We start from the raw sequence: 23,745 nt of genomic DNA, 5'->3' as shown, positions 1-23,745 counted from the left end.
GCGGCCGCAAAGATTTTCAAACGGAGAAAAATTTTCGCCAAACTCTCGTTCAGTACATGTTATGTCATACGCAGTCTATTATTTGGTTCTTGTTGATCATTATCAAAGAAAGCAGCAGTGTAAGTAACAACAAATAGCAGTCTCTTGCCATTGTTTCGCTAATGTGACGATTCCTCTCTTTTTTTAATTGTAGGCGGCGGTAGCGCGCACAAAAGCAAGCCATGCCGCGAGCAGTGACAGGCCGTAAACACGCACTATCAGAATGCGACAAACAATTCATGACACAGTATAGTAATGCATTTTCAGCTTAGAGTGACTGACGTAAACACCTATAACATTGAAAACGGCACTTATCAGATCAAAGCAAAATAAGCAATCGATTCAAACCAGACGAAGCACGTGAAAAAGGAAGGGTATCCGTATAAATACGGACGGAGCACCTGACGCATAGCAATGGCTACCTGGTAAAGCTTAACTGCCACGCTTTAGACTCGAACCAAACTACTGTAGCTGTATCGTCATTCATTCGACCTAAATTGTGTCTCATATTACAATGGACCAACTTGTTTAGATTTGGAGGTGCGGCCTAAAACTTCTCTCTCCCCTTGAATTTCGACTCCCAAATTTCAGGTGCGGCTTAGATTTGGGAATTTTTTTTCCCCTTATTTCGAGTCTCATATTTCAGGTGCGACTTAGATTCGAGTGCGGCTTAGATTCGAGTAAATACGGTAAGTAGTGCGTAAGCTTAGGGACTGATGACCTTAGCAGTTAAGTCCCATAAGATTACACACACACACACACACACACACACACACACACACACACACACACACACACACACACACACTCTTTCTGTGCAAGCTCTGATTTCTCTTATTATCTCTTACATATAGATATCTTCGGTGTAGCGAAGCAGCTTAAATCACTTAATAAAGGCAAATAATCCTTTCCAGGCAATATACCAATTAAGTTCCTTTCAGATTACACTGGGACAGTGGCTCCAGACTTCGCAATCACATACAACTCACTTAATGAGATATCAGTACCAAAACGCTGGTCACACCAATACTCAGGAAAAGAAATAGGAATAGTCCAATGAATTACAGATTCATGTCACTGACATCGATTTGGAACATACACTTTGTTCAGACATTATATCATGAATTCAGAAAATATTGTTCTTGTGAAACTCAGCTAGCTCTTCATTCATAAAAAGTAATGAGTGCTATCAAAAGGGGTCTCAGATTGATTGCATATTTCTCAATTTCCAGAAAGCTTTGACACCATTCCTCACAACAGACATCTAATCGAATTGTGTGTCTGTGAAGTATCACTTCAGTTATAGGACTGGATTCACGATTTCCTGTTAGAAAGATCACAGTATGTAATAATTTACGGAAAATCGAGTAAAACAGAAGTGACATCTGGTGTTCCGAAGGAAGTGTTAATAGCTCTACTGTTCCTGAGCAGCCCTCTTATATTGTTTGCAGATGATACTGTCATTTACAGTCTAGTAGCTTCATCATAAGATCAAGACCAATTGCAAAATGACTTAGACATGATATCTGTACGCTGCAAAAAGTCGCAATTGCCTCTGAATAAATAAAAGTATTAGGTTATCCATATATGTACAAAAAGAAATCCATTAAATTTTGATCATACAATAAATCACACAAATTTAAAGGCTGTCAATTTACCTAAATTACTAGGAATTACAATTACAAACAACTCAAATACTAACAATCACATGGCTAATGTTGTGGGAAAGGCAAACCAAAGACTGTGTTTTATTGGCAGAATACTTAGAAGATGCAACATGTCTACTTAGAGAGACTGCCTACACCATGCTTTCCCACCCTCTGCTAGAGTATTACTGTGTGATATGGGATCCTTACCAGATGGAGGACATCAAAGAAGTCCTAAGCAGGGCAGCTCGTTATGTATTATCACGTTTCAGGGAGAAAGTGTTACATATAGGTGAGTTGAGGATGGCAGTCATTAAAACAAAGGCATTTTTCATTGCAAGATTTTTTCATTAAATTTCAGTCCCCAACTTTCTCCTCAGAGTGTGAAAATATTTTATTGTCACTGGCCTAAACAGGGAGAAATGATCATTGTAATATGATAAGAGAAATTGGGGCTTGTATGGAAAGATATATGTGTTCATTTTTACCATGTGCTGTTAGTGTGGAACAGGAGAACAATAGTCTAAAATTGATTCGAAGAACCCTTTGCCAGGCACTTAATTTTGAATTGCGGAGTAGTCATGTAGATGTAGATACAGTGGTCACTTCATACAGTCGGGGGAGAAATTTGGTGATTTACTTCATGAAAAGTTCTCACCCCCAATGAAAATGCTTTTATTTTAACGTTTGGTGTTCCAGCTCACTTATCATATCCTTGAATATATAATTTAAGTAATAACTTAACCCAAGTTGAACCAAAATTTATATAGAATTGAACATTTCAATTGAAATACAAAAGTTGTCAAGAGGCAAGATTCATTACAGCTCGCAGCTGACATTATCAACATATTCTTTGTCGTTATAGATCGAGCGGCCCCTTGTAAAGCTGTACCACCTATTGGATTGTCGATTTAATATCTGTACAAACTGATACACAGAATTGAGAAAGGAAAAGTGTTAATAGGTCTTTGCTTTGCAGGCGGTCGCAGACGCAGAGGTGACACACTTACAGATCATCGTCCAGGTGGCCTGTCTGAGTTTGCACGCAGCTTCTCTGGGTCTCTCTCTCCAACCAGCATCTCCGGTGCTATTCCACACGAAATGTTACCACAGCCGGCGAAGAAGAGCTTCACGTTGGGTGACAAGTCTCCTTCCGGGCTATCCAGGTCAGGTGCTATTCCACAAGAAACGTTGCCGGAGCCGGTGAAGAAGAGCTTTGCATTAGGCGAGAAGTCTCCTCCCACACTACCCAGATCCAGTGCTATTGCACATGAAGCGTTACCAGAGCTGGGGAAGAAGAGCTTCGCATTGGGCGAGAAGTCACCTCCTGCGCTACTCAGGTCGCCTCCTGGCCTGCTGTCTCCTCCGAGGGTGAAGTCCCCCGAACCCAAGTCACTCCCATCGAAGCACCAGAAGGCAGGGCCAGGAAAGAAGTCTGCCGCCACTGCTAGACGAGCGTCACTGGTGGCTGCAGAAAAGGAGGCACTACCAGCAGATTCTGAAGCAGTTACCGAAACGACTCGAAGAAGGTCAACAGAGACGAGGGAAATGCAGCCTGCGGACGGAGAGCCGACTGCGGCAACCTCGGATGTGATCGTCGAACCTCGCACCCCTGAGCCTACTGGCGAACCTACGGCAACTGCACAGAGTGTATCTCTTGTACCATCAGGACCACCATCACCGATGCAGGTGATCTCTCTCTCTCTCTCTCTCTCTCTCTCTCTCTCTCTCTATCTCTATCTCAAAATTAGGACCACCATCACTGATACAGGTGATCTCTCTCTCTCTCTCTCTCTCTCTCTCTCTCTCTCTCATCCTCTCATCAACTTACACTGACATGACAAACGTCATGGGATAGCAATATGCACATATACAGATGGCAGTAGTATTGCATACACAAGGTATAAAAGTGCAGCGCATTATCGGAGCTGTTAACTGATTCATATGAAAAGGCTTCCAACATGATGTTGGCCTCACAGTAGGATTTAACAGAGTTTGAATGTGGAGTGGTAGTTGGTGCTAGACATTTGGTACATTCCATTTTGGGAATGCCATATTCCAAGAACCACTGCGTCAAGAGAATGCCCCAAATACCAAATTTCAGGCATAACCTCTCATTACGGGTAACCCAGTCTCCGACAGCCTTCACTTAATGACAGAGAGCAGCAGCATTTGTGTAGAGTTGGCAATGCTAACAGACAAGCAACACTGTGTGCAATAACTGCAGAAATCAAATGTATGTGTTAGGGCAGTGCGGCGAAATTTGGTGTTGGTGAGCTATGGCAGCAGGCGATTGACTTACTGTTGTTAACAGCTTGACATTGCCAGCAGCATCTCTCCTAGGCTTGTGACCTTATTGGTTGGACCCTAGACTGCAAAACAGTAGCTTGTTCAGATGAGTCTAGATTTCAGTAGGGTGGTGCAGACCACACGAATCCATGGACTGAAGTTGTCAACAAGGTGATTCGCAAACTGCTGCTGGCTCCATAGTGGTGTGTGCTGTGTTTACACGAAGTAGACTGGGTCCTCCGCTTCACTTGAACTGACCGTATTATGTTCTGCCCACTCGTCTAATACAGGCTGCCTAGGATCGTTAGACAACAATTCAAGCAAATCGTATTAATGGAGTTTATTACAGTAAGTTAAATTAACAATACTTAACTTTGCGTATTGACAAAGGTGTGTCGCAAGCAAATGGCAACATGCAGATAATCAATGTCCTTCGGGATATACAATTTCTTTGCAAGCAAAACAGTACAGCTCATAAATCATTGCTGTAGCATTTGTATGATGGCTCATCTTACACTCCGGCCTCAGCTAGGTGGTGCGGCGCTAATATTCTCTTTGTTTAGAGGCCGCTCCTATCTTGGTATCGTCCTAGATAGGGGTTCGTCAGTGTACTATTGGCTGACGTTGTCTCACAGCCCTCTCTGCTCTTCCGTTCTTGATCGTTGTGCTGGCACTTGTCATTATACTGGAACAGAAAATGATTCCGGGAATCTTTTTGCAGGCAGTGCAAACACTGACAACACATCGTCCTGAATGTTAAAACCAAACAAATCAAATGAATCAAGACCATATATATTCTCACAATCACATGATTGTAGCACCATAAAAGTCACTGTTCGCATTTGCAAGCGATACATGGCAGGCAAAGTACATTTTCCAAAAACGGGATTGTCTCGTCCATTATAAGCTGTCAGGTTGTGCTAGTTTTATAGACGTGTGTGGGGAGCCTAACATTTCATATGTGTGACGATTCAGCTATGTAACAGAGGTGCCTGTGTCCAACTGAAAATTCACACGTTTTCCACTAAGATGCAAATGAACAAAAAGTTTGTTGGACTGGCATAGCACTGAAGAAACTGCTCACTTGCTAGTTTTGCTAATGCCTGTTGCAGGCTCTGAATATATGTCATTAATGTCATGGGCCTTGCGACTATATTTTTGTGTGTGTGCAAAATTCTTATGTTTGTTCCGTTGCAAACATATGGATTGTACATGTCGTTTCGTGCCACAAGCATAACACTGTTCTTATTGGGAGGTGCAGTCTTGGTGTTTGTGCTGTGAATAACACGAGGCATGACTTAATTCTGTTCACTTGTGGAGCCGCATGTTTACCGAGCTGCTTATGCAGTGTGGAGAGTTGTTTATGCGCTGTGGCAAGCGCAAGCTGCTGCTGCTGCCGAATGGGCCAGTCACAAACAAGGGACTCATCCTGACAAATTGCTTGCTGCTCAAATTTATCGTCTGAGAGGGTATGTGAATCGTACTGATCTAGTGTTTGCACTACTTGCAGAAATGATGGATTGGACTGATTCAAAATCTGTTCTCCTAGTTTGACATCAGTTACATTGCACAGGATCACATCACACAACGTAACTTCTGAATATAAAGCACCACAAGCACATTTGAATTTGCATTTCCTCATCGTACCCAGCAAATCTGTTACCCACTTGCGTTAATTTTGTTCTGACCACGTTTTACAATTAAAGAATTGATACCTAGCTGCTACCATATTTGCTTGTTGGTCTCAATAGTTTGTTAGCGAATCTACAACCTGATCATAAGAAAGTTCCCCTGGAGTGGTGTGAGGAAACAACTTCTGAGTGAATCTGAACACTGCATTTCTTACTGTGGGCATTAAATAGGGGAGTTCCACAGTACCAGGTATGTTGTGAGCAATTATGTGGGCTTCAAGCTGTTGCAGCCACTCGAGCCATTCCTATTCTTGTTCATGAGACTGGTGAAAAGGCAGTATAGCACTTGGCACTGCCGTGTGTGTTGCTTGTGCTGCATTAGTAGTTTGGTTAGCCAGAAACTGCCGTACCATGTGTGGCAGCGAGAATATTTGCTGGCTCTGAAACTGAAACATCTGCATTAGCTGCATCACATTGCAGCTGTGGTGCATGAGCAGGGGGTAGGATAGGTGGGATGGGCATGTTGCAAGAGACAAATGCAAGAAATAGACAAGGCAAGCAAGAAAAATAAATACAAAAGCAAAGAAAATTTCTGCAACACCCACCTGAAAAGACTCATTAGCAAAAACGTGGTAAGAGACCGTTAAAGCAAGTAAACACCCTTGCAAAGAAAAGACAAAAGAGAATTAAGGCACCAGCAGTACACAAAAGAAAATTCCGTGGCCACGAGGTGTAGGGAATTTTTTAATCCTCGTCATCAATTATTGTGTTCTGCCCACTTGTCTAATATAGGGTACCTAGGAAGCTGTTTTCTCGGATCACTAGACAACGATTCAAGCAGATCAAATTAATGGAGTTTATTACAATATTAGAGAAGGAAAGTTGCTGCTCGCCATATAGCGGAGATGCCGAGTCGCGATAGCCAGGAGTTTATTATAGTAAGTTAAATTAACAATACTTAACTTTGCATATTCACAAAGGTGTGTCGCAATCAAATGGCAACATGCAAAAACCACTGTTCTTCGGTATATACAGTTCATAAGTCCTGCTGTAATGTTTGTATGATGGCTCATCTTCCACTCTGGCATCAGCACTTATATTGTAGAGGCCACGCCTATCTTAGTGTCATCCTAGATAGGGGTTTGCCATTGTACTATTGGCTGTCGTCGTCTCAGAGCCCCCTCTCTGCTATTCCATTCTTGATTGTCGTGTCAGCACTTGTCGTTACGCTGGAACACATCGTTGACTGGAAATGGTTATGTTCGGCTAATTGGAGGTCATTTGCAACCATTCATAGTCATCGTGTTCCCAAACAATGATAGAATTTTTATGGATGTCAATGCACCATGTCACTGGGCATAAATTGTTCCTGATCAGTTTGAGGAACGTGTTGGTCAGTTTGAGCAAATGATTTGGCCACCCAGTAAGTGATGTGAATCCCATCAGACATTTATGGGACATAATAGAGAGGTCAGTTTGTGCACAAAATCCTGCACCGGAAACACTTTCGCAATTATGGATATCTGCAGAGGCAGCCGGCTCAGTATTTCTGCAGAGGACTTCTGACTTGATGAGTTCATTCCACATTGAGTTGCTGCAGTATGTTGGGCAAAAGGTGGTCTAACACGATATTAGTAGGTATCCCATGACAGTCGTCACGTCGGTGTATCTTTGTGTATTCCGATAAGCACTGGAACAGAAATAGCTGTTGCAATAATAGAAGACTTGTGCCCTTTTCAAATTAAAAGTTAAAATATTGGTTGTAAATACAGATATCTCAAGTCGAATGAAGTTCTTTGCTGATGACATTTTCATTGTGTATCCAAAAATAGATGGGGGAAATGACCTCTGACTTTCACTCAACCCAGGGGATGTGCTAAGAATTGTCCTGCAAAAATGTTTCTTAATATAAAAGAGAACTCGCAAGTCTTATGCACAGAACAATTTTTTCGCCATTCTAGTATTGAAGTCCAATTCTCCGTGACAAAAGCTTTTGGTCTAAAGAACTTTGCTCTTCCACAGCCCCAGTTTAAAACACTATATTGCAACATATTGATTATAGTTGAAAGCGTCTCTGACAAATCTCGGCATCCCAGTGTGTTAGCTTTGAGGAACAGCGTCACAGGCATGAATTGTGATACATTACGCCATGAGTGTACTGTAGACTTAGATAAAAGGCTGCTAATTCGTGCTAAAGGGGGATATGGTGAATGATTGTGTTCTGTGTTCCAAGGAAAAAATTATTTGTAGCATGTAATATTTTGTTAGGAAAATTTTGTTTAAAGAAACTGTTAATTTTTTCCATATTTTAATGAGGCCTGTTGTTCATTATCTTATTGTAAATGATTTTCTGTTCTAGTTTCAAACATATTCTATTAATATATTAAACATAACCATTGGAAGTGCCTGCAATATCAATGATATTCATTACAAGAATTTTCTATGTATAATAAGACAAAATTTGTGATTATGTAAATATTTTTCTAGTAACATTTTGAAAAATATTAGGAAATGTTTCCTATTTAAAATTGTAGTCATTTAATATTCATAGTTTTTCTATAAATTAAAGCCAGAGTCTCAAATACCTTTCACGGAGTATCGCTTTTACTCGACTCATGACTCAAAGAATGAAAAACTATTATTTGCTTTAGGCTGCAGTTGGGATTTTACTTTATTAAACGACTATTGATTTTTATAATCAGGCCATCCACATACTCACAGTCGACGAATCTGCTTAACCGAGTAGGAGCATTATTATTTTATCTTTATAGTGATGCATCAGCTCAGGTAATCGGGTGTGACAGTGGTGTTCAAGGGGATTGCCCGGTGATCGAAACCAGTACTTATTTGACAAAAGTGCAACTGTAAATTAAATTTTTTTTACCAATTGTGTTGACCACTGTTCCAAATAACAGTGTGTCAGGAATAGATAATATAACTGTAAAAATGTTTTTAGCTAGACTTGGTTTACAGGCTCCACCGATGGCAAGTGAGCCTCCATCACCGTGCCCTGCTCCAAGTACAGTGCAGGTGTTCGAAGAAGAGACGCGCATGAGTGCCGAGGGTGCAGTGGTTGGGAGAATGGCAGAGCCTGAGAGTGCAGAAGGCAGTCGGGCTCAGTCTCCGGTGCAGATTCCTGACAAGATCCCTGTGGCCAAGACACCAGGTAAGTGGAACTTCTCTGTCTCTAGCCGTATGCCACTGTCTGAGAACCTGAACACACGTTGTTTATATAGGGCCGCTTCCTCCCATTCATATAATTGTGTGATCTAGTTAGTTATTGAGTAAACATAGGTGCTGTATTACCTGGCAAAGCAAATTGTAGACCTGACCACATTAGCCTCACTGTCACGTTTACACCCAAAAAACAGAGATGGAAGAGAAGGGGAGTGTGCACTCTGGTGTTCTTGCAAGTGGAATGCAGCAACATGCTACATGTCTATACGTCAATGCCCTGTGTAGCACAGGCGACCCACACTTTTGTTTGAGAATATTCCTTGTACATTATCTGTGTGATAGCATTTGTTCCTGTATATGTCGAAATCCGTGTTTCATCTGAAGAAACCACTGGCAGCTTTTATTCTGATATTTCATTGTTTTGTAAAAATATAATTTTGCATATGTTTTTCAAGACTGTGTTGTCTCACATGCACACACCTTACCTACCTTTTAACCCATTACTGGCCAAAACTCTATCGGATCATTTTTTGCAAACTTTTATACATAAATATGTTAAATTGAGTGATGAATTGAATAAAAAGTTGTTTTGAAAATTTTCAATTTATTAGAACAAAAACTACAGACCGTCCCATTTTTGGGACATTGGCCAAATGCGCTATCCAAATCCACAACCTTATTCTCCATGCATAATATAGTAAGAAACAACACAGACAATAAAGTAAAGAATGTTTTAATATTATTGAATGTCTATTCAGTATGAAATGAAGCAAAACACTTGTCGTGTACACCAACATTGCACCTATCACAAATTTTTGTTGTCTTTTTCTTGCAGTAAGCACATCTCTTCTGCGTTATACTTGGCACAATGAAATGATTTCCTGGATCTAGTTGTACATCTGTGCTCACCTGTCCTCCCATCAATTTGCTTCCTTGTGATCCTCTGTGTTCTGCTACTGATTCTGTTTTCTTTGATAGGTAAAACATCACTATTCTCCGTCGGACATCCAAAAGTGAGAGCTCCTCATTAGAGTTAGCAATTTGGTGTGCACGCCATGTGTTTACTACACAGATATCTATCATCTGTGTGAATAACGGCCACCACCATTTCTTTGACCTTATCCTCGTCCTATAAAGTGATATCTGCTTGTCCAGCAGATCTACGCCACCCGTATGGGAATTATATTCTTCAATGAGATGTGGCATTGTAACAGATATTTCCATTTTCTTTGCCCGTGAGTATCTTTTTGTAGAACTCAGAGGAGTAATAGTGCTGTAATTTGTTGCTACACATACTAGTTTGTTGCCACTCCATTTCACAACCAGAAGTTCGTTCTCTTTGTCAAACATGTAGTGATAGAATCCTCGTTCCTTTTCTTTTGCCATTCTTTTCGAGTCTTACACGGACATCCATCTGTTCATAACAAACACACCCAGACAACTAAATCACAGCTCATTGTCGTCCAGGAACTACCAGCAGACATACAGTGTTGCCAAGTACGAGAACAAAAAATCGGCAAGTGTATAATTTTCCTGACATGAAGTACTTAGAAAAAAGTTATTTATTTTACATTTACAGGCATTATAGCAGTTAGTTGAACCTGCAGGTGCAAAAATAAAGGCTAAAAGCTCCATTGCTTACGTAGAAATAAGTAAAATACACACGTACCAAAAAAAAGGGACAATGTCCAGTAATGGGTTAAAACCAAATCTTATGCACAGAACAATTTTTTCGCCATTCTAGTATTGAAGTCCAGTTCTCTGTGACAAAAGCTTTCAAGTTTTTACCAAGTCTGTATTTGTTTGTATTCTTCCCAACATAGCAGAAATTGTTGCCTCCCAAAAAACACATATATATCCGTATCAGTGGGATATGTATTATGAGTGCTATGCTTTTTCTTTCCTCTTTGAAGTCTTTAATGTTCCTGATGTTCCTTGCTTTGAGTATGCTCATTTTTTGACGTATTGAATTGCCAGTGAGCCATGTATATTAGTAAATGACCATCCTGCAACCCAGGCCATGGTACTCTGTCTTCAGCATGTAGCACAGGGGCATTCAAACAATTATTCTTCCTATGCTCTGTATGTGAATGAAATGGGAAGAAACCCTGATAACTGGTACAGTTGTATGTACCCTTTGCCATGTACCACATGGTTGTTTGCAGAGTATAGATGTAGATGTGGATGTAGGTGCAGAACAGCATTAACGATTAACATTGTGGTGCTGGCACAAATATAAATAAAAATACACATATACATCTAACAAAGGTGTTGAAACATGCTGTGTTTCAATTTTCCGCAGCAGCACAATTTAACAGATAAAACAAAAGAATAGGAGCATTAGAAACACAACTGTTCAGAGCTTAAATTAATGCAAGGCATTCTGTGTGGCCACGCAGTACAATTCAGAAGGCAAAGTTTGAGGTCATTGTGGAAGTTGTGGATTTTCTGGCTTCTTTAACAAAGGTATCAACTTCTTTGTTATGAATTATGCTGCAGCAAGATTTAAACCACAGAAATTCTATCGTCTCCACTTGGATTTCACAGTGGACACATTGCCAAATGATTACCAAGGTGTCTTAGAGATTGTAAAACTGACATAGAGTCAGGTAAAACGAGGACTATGGAAACCTGAAGGGAGCCGACAAATTTTAAGGCTTCTGATGTCACTACAGCTCCCGCAGAGAAAACGAAAGTTTCCTTTGACAGTTGAAACAGTTTTGAGAGCTATGTTTGTGGGCAGAGAAACGCACATCCACATTCTCTTTCTCTCTCAATGTGTGGAGCCAGCAGTACATACGTACAAAAAAAATGCAACCATTACTTCAGTTTCACCATTTTGTTGACAGGGAATCGGAAACTTTTTTAAATTCCTTAAAATGTTTACTTTGATTCTGTCAACAGTTACAGTATTTATATTAAGTGACTAGTTTCGAACTTTACAGGTTGATTTTCAAGCCTGGCCTGGTGCGGCTGCACTGACAGTACCTAGTCTTGATACTAAACATCAAAGTGACAACACATGCTTCATAATGCTTGCAGAATGAATGCCACAATACACATGTGCCTCTTACCAAATCAAAATTTTAATTTTAACTTGGTATGTGGCATGTATGGACTGTGTTTTGAAACTAGATTTTTTGTTTGCTCTAGCTAGACAAATAATTGGCTGTGAGAATGAGCAGACTAAAAAATAAACCTAGCAAACACTGACATGCACAATTTCTCTCCCAACAGGTGCGGAAGGAGTTGGTGAAGAATCTCAGGGCAGTGTGATCAGCACAGCGACAACTGAAAGTGTGAAAAAGAAGAATCGTATGGAGGTGTGTGACGCAGAAATGTAAGTAATATGTGTGTTCACAGTTCTCTTCGTATATACGTGCACAGGCATTTGTAGTGTTTATTAAGAGACTTAAAATTGGGTACACTGGAACTGGAACTTACACTGGAACTGGAACTTACACACACTTAATTCCTTGCTCTTTTGCAACTGCTTGCAGCCTATACGTTATACCCTATAATACTGGATGCCTTCTTAAGCATGAGGCTGTGTGTCTTTTGAGGTTCTTATTTTATTGAGGTTCTAGTATTGGTACCACAGCTTCTTACACATCCTCTGTCTCAAATCATAATGTGTGTGTGCACACCTAATACCATTAGGCATAAACACACACACTCGATATGCTTCCCTAAACCTGTGAATCAATTCTTCTCATTTCGGCTTATAATACTACAGTTCTTCAAGTACTATAATTGCAGCTGGTCCATTTATCCTGTTACCGTAGAAACTCAAGGCAAGATGTTCAATCCTTTGGTCTGAATTGGATATGAGGGATGCAAGAATCTGGATAGTATCTGATGTGGTGCCACTTTGAATAATAAAAAAAAAAAATGCTTATGCAGACAAAATTTTATTCAGAATGTTATGTTACTCTTCCATTTACGAAATGTTTGATGTATTACATTTTTTACCATACTTGGAAAATATTGAACTTCAACTTGAATATTATCATCAGCCTTAGGCTCCGAACCACTAACCAATATACCAACATAAAAGGGATTACTCTGAAATACAGTATTTTATGCCTCACATTTACTGTCTATATTTCTCCAGTCTGTTACATCGTCTACTGACACTGACTTGGTAGGTTTACTATACATAACAATCTCGTATGCGTTTTTACCAGTCTGTGCCAAGTCACCCCAGAAGCGTCAAATCCTTGACAACTAAATTGTCCCAATTTATTGCTGACCCACAATCTTACTTTTTCCATAGAACCGGATTCTTCAAAAAATTTCTTCCATGTCTGACCGTCATTTGTTATTCTGTCCATCTTAAAATTAGAACTTTACACATACGTCTGGACTTTATTAACAGTTACATTCTGGTACTTATTTTTAAAAATTTTAGTTCATCCTTAACATTGTAATGCCTAAATGCAGGAAGTTTCACAGCGTATGAATCGAATTGGCCTGGTAGCTTCTCGGTTTTACCGCTGTAGCTGAACTCGACATTAAATGTTTCGACAAACTGTATTTTTCATCGACAAATTTTCCCTAACAAATGGATGTTGTAATGCCTGTGATGTGTCCATCATATCAGTCTGCGAACTGTCGGACATCATTTCACCCAACGAAATATCCCATATTCCAATGGGGAACACACAGGCGATGATGTATCCGTCTCTTCCGTAACATGTATACAGTGTCCAGTGTGACAGCGTGTACTACTAAAAGCCTAGACAACAAATCTTCATCTCTGATTGCCATCTCATTTGAAACAAAATTTACCAAGCACCTAGGTGTAGTTGATAGGCTGGGTTGGTTTTTGACATTTACAGTAACAGGCCAAACTTCAACAATTTTCTGTAATATACCAACAGATTGGTTCCATTTAGACTATTCAAATTTCTCAAATATGACCAAATGGTAATCAAGATTACAGCTCCCCCCCCCCCCCCCCCCCCCCCCCCTCCCTGTCTTCTCTCTCTTTCACTTTATTTCTTGTCTTTTTCTGTCTGTTAAATGTACCAGGCAACAAAAATGCCCTTCTTTTCCAGTACTGTTAATGAACAAGATCCAGAATCAAAATTGGTCATACAACACGTTTCAAAATTGTGTGATTGTAAAGCGCAATGTACTACATCATTGTATTAAAAATGCACTGGGGTGACAGAAGTCATGGGATACCTCCTTATATCGTGCCGGATCCCCTTTTCTCCAGTGTAGTTGAACAAATCTGTGTGGCATGGAATCGAAAAGCCATTGGAATTCTTCTGCAGAAATATTGAGCCATGCTGTCCCTAAAGCCGTCCATAGCTGCGAAAGTATTTCCGATGCAGAATTTTGTGCATGAACTGACCTCTTGATTATATCCCATGTTGGCTGAACTGTGTGGCCAAATCATTTGTTCAAATTGTGCAGAATGTTTTTCAAACCATTTGCGAACATTTGTGCCAAGGTGGAAGGTGCATTGTCATCCGTGAAAATTCTGTCATTGTTTGAGAGCATGAAGTCCGTGAGTGGCTGCAAATGGTCTCCAAGTAGCTGAACGTAGTAATTTCCAGTCAATGATTCATGTAAACACAATCTACACCATTACGGAGCCACCACCAGCTTGCACAGTGCGTTGCTGACAACCAGGGTCTGCAACACACTCAAACCCTACAATCACCTCGTACCAACTGAAATCGGGACTCATTTGACCAGGCGACGGTTCTCCAACTGATACAGTTACAAGCCCAGGAGAGGTGCCACAGGTGATATGGTGTTAGCAAAAGCACTTGTGTCAGTCATCTGCTGCCATAGCCCATTAACTCCAGATTTTGCTACACTGTCCTAACATATCATTCGTTGTATGCCCCACATTGATTTCTGTTGTTATTTCGTGCGGTGTTGCTTGTCTGTTAGCACTGCCAGCTCTGCACAAACACTGCTGCTCTCGGTTGTTATGTAAAGGCCATCAGTCACTGTGTTGTCCACGGTGAGAGGTAATGCCTGAAATGTGGTATTCGTGGCACATTCTCGACACTGCGGATCACGCAATATTGAGTTCCCTAACGATTTTCAAAAGGAAATGTTCTTTGCATCTAGCTCCAATTACCATTCCACAGCCAGTCTGTTAATTCCCACGGTGCAGTCATAATCACACCAGAAACCTTTCCGCATGAATCACCTGAATACGGATGCACTGTCCTTTTATACCTTGTGTGCGCAATGACAGGGTGTATACGACCTGGGACAACCGGGAGATCCGGGAAAAAGCCGGGAATTTTTTCATCCAGAAGAAAACCGGGAAAAACCTGGGAATTTCTTAGAATTCCGGGAATTTTTCATTGTTTTAGTTTTCTGCTAAATTTTTGTATTTTTGACTGGTAAGAACTGATACTCTAACAAAGGATATTACTGTATCCTATTCTGCAGAATAATACTTCAACAATAAAACATAAAAGAGAGAAAAACAACAAAATAACTTAAATTGCAAAGGAAATGCGCCATATACAAAAATGGCACACAGTGCTCATGCAAATGTCTGCCAACAGCAAAATGTGTCAAAGGCTTTAGAAAGACTATGCAATGTTTCATAACAACAAATTGCCTCCGATGAGCATGAAGTCACGACGGTTTACATTAGATTCGTTTTAGCAGTTACGAGCGGGCTCATGCACATGCACAGTTGAGTCACGTTTGAGTAGTAGATTCTCCCGCTTCTGGCTACAGGAATCTGTGAAAGCTGTCGCAGCAAGCAGCTAGATGCTACCAGGAAAATGGGGCGCCAAATTCATATTCTTGTGGGAAAAAAACTTGTTTCACAAAGCGCCTAGCATCCAGTGCACATTGGTCTATCAATTATTCATATGATTTTAAAACACATCCCTGTTGGTTTTTGAACATTCTTGAACACATCTTAAGTTGATTTCTGAATGAATCATAAGTTTATTTTTGAATGCGTGCATAGTGTATGTGATGTGTCTGTCAGGAGAATCTTCGTCGCATCTACAAATAAACTTTCCGCAGACAAAAGGGGACGGGGCTATACGAGCTGAGCGGAGTAAAGCCGAACGGATGGATGCCAATCACTGTCTAATTATGTGGTTGATTGGGTTTGCGAATGATGAGCGTTGTTACAATTACTAGCGAAATCCATAGATTCAGACTACCAGAGTGGAAATAAACGACTAACAGGAATAACAGGTGAAAAAGATTACGTATTATCTTCTCGGTGTATCCAAGAAAATGAAACTTTGACAGAAAATGAAACTTTGACAGAAAATGTTTGGCCAGATCACCACAGGACAAGTTGTACAGTCCCCGGCTAGCAGCCACTTTAGTTCTATTCTGGAAGCAACACAGAAAACGTGTTGTACGAACATGTAACGCCTAACCGGAGAATAATTGAGAGAAAACTAAACCTGTGATTCTGACAGGGTTGGTGAAGTTAATTGGCGAACAAATTTTGACAATGACAGGAATAGCTACAGAATTGGTGATGACAAGATTGTTTGTTCGAACGAGGAAGGAGAAGAAACGGCGACGTCACACAGATTATGGAGTAATAAGACTATTCCAATTTTATAAAAAAATGTTGTAGTACTGCTCTTCGATCTCATGCTTGAGAAACTGGTGTGTATGAATGAAATGTGAAACTGTTTTCTAACATAAAGCTTTTTGCTTATAGTAGGCCTAATAGGCATTTGATATTGGTACTTTGTGAATTATATTCTGTCGTGTTATAAAAATGACCATTTGTGCCAAAACACCTTCGTTTATTTGGCTTGTGTTACAAAATTGCTGCAATATTAGAAAGTCCTATTTCGTTTAATTCAGCACACAGTGTAAAATAGACGTAATCAGATACAGAAACCACACCAGTCTTGGGTATTATTTGTATTAACAGATTTTTCAGTATTATATAATGAAATTTTGATTTTTCATGTAGGAAAACGTTTGAAGAACTTTGAGGTAATAGACTCTTTCTCAAAAAGGAAAGCACACCATGTAAAGCTGTAGCAAGATTAGAGAAAAAAATGCTGGGGGTAAGGATTGAAGAAATGTGTACTTTCTTGCTTGTCTCTTGTCTTTATTGGTTTTATGTATCCTATATTTAATTTTATGACGCACAAAACAGCAAGGTATTAGCTAATAGGCAATAAAGAGTGCAAATTTTCTGAAGCGTTCTTGTTCTCCCGATTACAAATAATCCCATCTGCTATTAAACCGGCCGACTGGGAGCTGTAGAGGCACCACAGGACATTACAATTTCCACTGTCCTGAATATAGTTTGATGGCATCTTTTACAAAATATACATGTTTTAATTCCACAGAGCGAAATACAGTGATGTGCAATAGAAGAATGCTGTCTGAAGAGGCTTGGCACTGCACTTTGACACACTTAAGAACAAATAACATGTCTTACATTTCCTCGAACACATGTTTTAGGTTTCAGCCTTTTCAGAAAGATATGCGCTGCAAGATGAACATATTTTTGAAAATTCGATTTTTTTAGTATTGACCCGCTCAGCAAATATCGTAGATTCGGGGCTGATGCGCAGAGCAGTCTGAGTTATAGTGGGTAGTCTCCACGTGACCCGTGTTTACATTTAGTGATTTTGCTGTTTACCCTTCGTTCACTCTCACATCAAATGAAAACAAAACAGATATCTGTGGCTGGGAGCTATCAAGTGAATTAAAATACGTTCACATAATTACGGAAGGCTAACATATGTTTTTAGTTTCAGGTTTTATTTTATTTTCACCTTTCAGGCAGTCTAGCGTTAATCGCCTTGCAGAACAATTTAGTTATTTCTGTCTGTTTGATAAAGAAATTTGACTTTTATTAAACCTCAGAGGCAGTCAATGTATTTGAAACGAAATGTGTAATTCCACAGTACTAGCTAGTTTCAACTGTTCGCTGCATTTCAAGGGCACGTATGGCATTATGCCATAATAAAGAACCAAACATGATATAATACAGTACTGATCTCCAAGAAAATTTACATCCCGAAAACCACACTGAAAAGTATGCAGATAGTAACTGTTCCGAAAGAACAAATACCAATGATGACCATGCAGCTTCTCTAGAAAGAAATGATAATTAATCGAAACCCTCAGCTGCCAACAGGTGTTGTTGATATACCTCAATGGGGACAGCTGAAACTGTGTGCCCCGACCAGGACTCTAACCCATGATCTCCTGTTTACATGACAGATACTCTATCCATCTGAGCCACCGAGGGCACAGAGGATAGCGCGACTGCAGGGACATATTCCTTGTACGCTTCCCGTGAGACCCACATTCCCAACTGTCCATAACCTACATTTGTAATGTTCCTAAAGGATATTTGCCCATTCACTCATTACTCGCGCCAACTAAGGTGACGATTCCCATAAGAGTTTGAGCAAAAGTGCGCGCATTCGCACAGAAGGAGGTCAGTGGCCGGGTAACCTTTCACTATACAGTCAACTATACAGAGCGTTTGAGCGTCATTTAAAAATCAACTCTTTGATGACGAGCCATTTAGACGAATTTCGAACTCTGAAGAGCAGACATGTACGTCATTATTAAAAATTTTACTGGTATATTTGTGTGATATGTCTTAAAGTGCAACACTCGCAAAAAAGATCAACATTGTATGCGATAGCTTAGCTTCTCTTGCAGCTTATTAACCTGAGAGACCAATATTATCTGTGAAAGCTGTGCTTTTCTTGTAGCAGTACTATGTATATTAATTTAATCTTTTGTCTTTCCCTGTTCATGCTACTTAACAGTGATGTTGCTGTTGGCTGACTATGTCACGTGTCCTATGCTCTGAATATCCGGTGTCATCGGCTGGCGAAATCACTATGACTATGACAGGTTTATAAAAGTGCATCGCAATCTCAATTTCAATGATTCGGAAAGTAGCATATGGCGTTTGATGGAATTCCAATGTATACTTTCGTAATACGAAAATACGCAATGTACATGTTGATGCACATCAAAGACATTTGCAAAACATATCTTTCTCCCTGAGTTTCGTTTTCTACAGTGCCAAAAAATTCTGCGTCCGTGTATAAAACCATAACCATTTAAAGGATTGATGAGTTTTGCAGTTCCGAGGGAAAATATACTGTCACTTAACACAGAAAAAGTTTTCTTTCACCTGGGAGAAAGTGTATTTTTAACCGGGAAATCCGTAAAAAATCCGGGAATTTATTTTCCTTGTCCGCGTATACACCCTGGATAATACGACCTTCTGTATATGTGTATATGGCTATCCCGTGACTTTTGTCACCTCAGTGTATGCCACTAATACAAAAGTTGTAATTGTAAGGACGGAACTAACTCGACACAATAAAAACATTTTGTTGTGGTCTGCAGTAGGAAGAAAGGTTTTGATGTAGCTCTCCATACTAGACTGTCCTGTGCAACCCTCTTCATCTCTGCATGACTACTGCAGCCTGCATCCACTTGACACAGCTTAGTTTAGACAAGCCTGTGTCTCCCTCCACAATTACATGTGTGTGAAAATACTGCGAGCAATCTGTTACATGTTCCACCATCTATCTTTGCAGCAAGGTGTTCACAGTGGATCAGATAGCAGAGTACCAGTGGCCAGAAAAGTCTGGCGATCACTTGATGATTCAAGAGCAAATCTCAGAGTACCTCGGTATAAAGTCATTCAAGCGAAAATATCCTGACCTTCAGCGACGTCCCATAGATGCCGAAGAGAAGACCTACCTTCGTGACAAAGGGCTTGTCTCCGAAAACATGTGTGACATGGGTAAGTGGATATGTTTATCTATTAATGGAGAAGGAATCATTTGACATCTTGTTTTTATATAAATTTTTGTGAAGTAGCTCAATAGATAAAAACTTGTCAGTAGTTCAACTTTAAAACGAGCTATGTTTGGCTGCTAACACATCACCCCAAATATTTATTGGAATAATGTTATGAGGAGGACAGATTGCTACTCACCATATAATGAAGCTGTCGAGTTGTAGACAGACGAAAAGACTGCTAAACAACTAAGCATTCGGCCAAAAGGCCTTCTTCAGAATTAGACAGCATACAACCACACAATCGCGTAACTCTCACACACGTGCGTGACCACTGTCTCTGGCTGCTGAGGCCAGACATTATTGCATCATAGATTTTCCATTGTTGGTAAAATATTTTGTTTCAGTAAATTAGTCACTGCCACATTGAGGGAATCGTACATTTTATTCGTTTCCTAGAATAAACACAAACCTCCTTGTTTAATATTGTCAACACTTGTCCTCACATAAAGAACTTTCTCAGATTCCTGTTCTATTTTCATTATCTACATTTTTTTAACAAGCCTAGGTATTTGCTATTATATATTCTTATAAATACAATTTCAAGGTGAAATTTCTGAACCATTCAAAATCAAAACAGGAGTTCAACAAGGAGATGGACTGTCCCCAATTCTCTTTAACTTAGATAAAATAGTGAAAACATGGGAAAGCACATTAAAAATTAGAGGCACAAAGGGTACAAGCATGGGCCAAGGAAAGAACAAATTTGAACTGAAATGTTTAGCCTTTGCGGACGATATGGCATTGATAACTGAAAACCGAACAGGTGCAACAGTTATGCTTGATCTGTTACACGAGATTGCTGAAAAGACTGGGCTAAAAATATCCTATGAAAAAACCGAGTATATAGAACACAAACATAATACAGAAAAGTTTATGAAAACAAAGTATGGAAAAATTAGAAAGGGTTGATAGATTCAAATACCTGGGGGAGTGGATCCAAGCCAATGGACTGGATAACACAAAAAATAAAGAAAGAATAAAAAAATTAGAATTTGCATATAAATTAACACAAAACTACTACAATAAGAAATAAATATCAATACAAGCGAAGATTAAACATTATAATTCAGTTATTAAGACACAAGCAACGTATGGATCAGAGTGTCTAACATTGAATAAGAAAGGCAAATTAAGATAACTAGAAAAAAGAGAGAGAAAAATACTAAGAAAAATTCTAGGTCCTGAGAAAAACAAGGAAAACAGGTGGATTAAGAGGGTAAATGAAGACTTATACAAAAATACAGAAAAGATCACAGATACAATGAGGAAGAGGCGGCTAAAATTGTATGGACATTTAAACACAATGGAAGAAACACAGATTACAAAGAAAATTTTTAATTACGTTAGTAAGCTGACAAAAACTGTTGGATGGATAGAAGCAGTAAAGAAAGATGCCAACATAATAGGTGTTGCAGGAGAAATAATACGTGACAGTAATCACTTCAGGTTACTCATAGAAAACGCAAACTATGAAGAAGATGAGCCAAAACCTCGACCCAAGAGAGTGCGGACAGATGAGCAGAGACGAGCAGTTGGCAAGATAATGAATAAACTATACGTTTGCTCGATTTACTCTTGATTAACCCAATCGCTGGTTCCCAAGCCTTGCTAAGATTATAGCCACAGTCACGGTTAGAGAGGCCATCGAAATTCGCACCAATGACGACCTCATAAACCGTGACTGTGGCTATAATCTTAGCAAGGCTTGGGAACCAGCGATTGGGTTAATTAAGAGTAAATCGAGCAAACGTATAGTTGTGACCACCACGGCGGACAGAGCCATCACACCGACGTCATCTCAGACGCCGTCGCAATCAGTTCCACCGCGCGACCGTGGCGCGGGGCGCGGACGGCGGAGGGAGCGCGCCGCGGGCGGAGGGTATTTAAATCGGCCGCTGCCGCGACCGAACCCAGTTCCCTCTGAGCAGCCATAGCGTACGGATCTCCGTGCCGGCACGTTCACAGGAGCTCAGTCCGTCAGTTCACCTGATGATGGCGACATGTATGATCGCCGAAATATTGTGCCCGTTGGACACTATAGACCGGCAGCACACCCGTGGATATTTTGACTATAAATTTTTTATGTTCAGGTACAGTTGTTAACGCAGTGAAATAGCAAATGTATAATACTGTACTGAAACTGTACATGTAACAGAAGTTATTGTTTCATTTACATTTAATTGTCTTTATTGTTTACCTGCTATGGGGCTCAAAATTCTTTGGTGAGTGATAACACCAGGCATATTCCTTGTGGGCCTGGGGTCAGAATAACCCCACAATAACTCATACTTTTCATACGAGATGAGTAAACGAAATCCTGTCACAGGAAATACTACATGTTGACAACTTGGTGGCAATTAGAACCCTATGCTGCTTCAATTCTCACCAAAATAAACTTGGTGGCAATTAGAACCCTATGCTGCTTCAGTTCTCACCCAAAATAAACTTCAGTTTAGTTCATAATTATCTTTTGGTGTGCTTTACAGTAAAACTTCACCCCATTCCCACAGTGCATGCGCATGCACGCAGGTGTGTGTGTGTGTGTGTGTGTGTGTGTGTGTGTGTGTGTGTGTGTGTCCTTTCTTTTTCCCCACATGCACACGTGTGCAAGATAATGCCTTGTTTATTGGGTGTGGAGTGACTGACTGAGGTTAGTGGAGTCAGAACTGATGATCTGCAGACAAAACAGATCAATCTTACCCAAAGAAATGGCCATAGTGATTCTTCAGTTGCAGAAGGTAGATTTTAGCAGCTTAAATGGGGGTAGGGGGGATGGAATTATGACTCCTCCCCATCTCTGGTCCCACCTTGGACTGAGACACAGACAGATAGAAATATAACTAAAACTATTTATTATGGATCTGGCATGTTGTAGAACTGTTGGAGATCCCTTTATAGTAACAAAACTATTATTCTTTTGAAACATATGAGGGCAGCTTCCTGTGAGGTTAAAGCTGTCTGCTGGACTGGGATTAGAATCCTGGACTGTTGCCTTTTTCAGGCGTATGTTGTATTGGCTGATCTATCCATTCACAACTCACAGTCTGTCCTCGCAGCTTTATTTCTGCCAGTCCCTCATCTTCTAACTTCCAAACATCACAGAAGTTTTCCTGCATACCTTATGGGACTAGTAGTCCTGGAAGAAAGCGTATTGCAGAGAAATAGCCGAGCTATAGCCTAGAGGATAGTTTCCAGACTGAATTTTCTGTCTGCAACAGATTGTGCACTGGTTTGAAACTTCCTGGTTGATCAAGGCAGTTCTAATCTACCAGAAAGTTTTGTCCATTCTGCTGCAGATATAAAAATTCATTCTGGATTTTGAGGGGAAGTTTGGAAACAATCAGATTAGAAAAGATGAGAATGCATCTCTGATGATCAAAACATCAGCTGAACAAAATAAGCACATACGGAATAGCAGAGCAACTGTATTGTTGGATTAAAGAGTTTGCAGCAAACATGTCATTCTCAACGGAGAGAAATCTTTGGGTGTATAGGTCACTTTGATCTTATCTGGAGGGAATGTCGTAGGATCGTAACGTTTCAGAATAATTATAAATGACTTAATGGATAACATTGGAAGCTCTAAGAAGCTTTTCACGGATGATGCTGTTTTGTACAGAGAAGTCGCAATGTTAGAAAATTGTAGTGAAGTCTGACGTGCAGAGGATCGATACTCGATGCAGGGATTGGCAGTTTATCCTCAACATAAAGAAATACAGTGGATTACACATAAGTAGGCAGAAAGACCCACTATTGTATTATTACATTATTGCCAAACGTTTGCCAGTAGCAGACACGTCCATAAAACATCTAGGAATATACATATAGTGTGATTTAGGTTATGTGTATAGTGCAATTTAGAGTGGGACGGCCAAATAAACATAATCATAGGTAAGGGAGATGCCAGATTGAGATTCAGCGGAAGAATCTTCGGGAAATATCCACCTAAAAAGGAGGTAGCTCCTTTAACCAATACTCTAATATTGCTTGTCAGTCTGGAATTCCTACCCCATTGAACTGACAGAGGAAACACGGACTATCCAAAAAAGATAACATGGTTTGTAGCACGTTCTTTTAGTAAGAAACTTGAAAGCATCTTGGAGTTGCACAGTTAACTCCAGTGTCTGATGCTAAAAGAGAAG

At 40.1% G+C, this 23,745-nt stretch overlaps 1 protein-coding gene across 1 annotated transcript in view; it reads left to right on the top strand.

Annotated features, from left to right (window-relative positions):
- The window catches only part of LOC126106180 (titin), a 218,406-nt gene that overhangs the window by 35,967 nt on the left and 158,694 nt on the right, over positions 1-23,745 (top strand). The window contains exons 5-8 of the mRNA XM_049912417.1: positions 2,665-3,374; positions 8,579-8,771; positions 12,020-12,122; positions 19,336-19,544. Coding sequence (XP_049768374.1) covers positions 2,665-3,374; positions 8,579-8,771; positions 12,020-12,122; positions 19,336-19,544 — 1,215 coding nt within the window. The remainder of the gene's footprint in view (positions 1-2,664; positions 3,375-8,578; positions 8,772-12,019; positions 12,123-19,335; positions 19,545-23,745) is intronic.

Source organism: Schistocerca cancellata, chromosome 10, assembly GCF_023864275.1.
Source record: "Schistocerca cancellata isolate TAMUIC-IGC-003103 chromosome 10, iqSchCanc2.1, whole genome shotgun sequence".
NCBI lineage: Eukaryota > Metazoa > Arthropoda > Insecta > Orthoptera > Acrididae > Schistocerca > Schistocerca cancellata.
The sequence above is the reverse complement of the archived record's forward strand: the minus strand, read 5'-3'. Positions and strand labels throughout refer to the sequence as shown.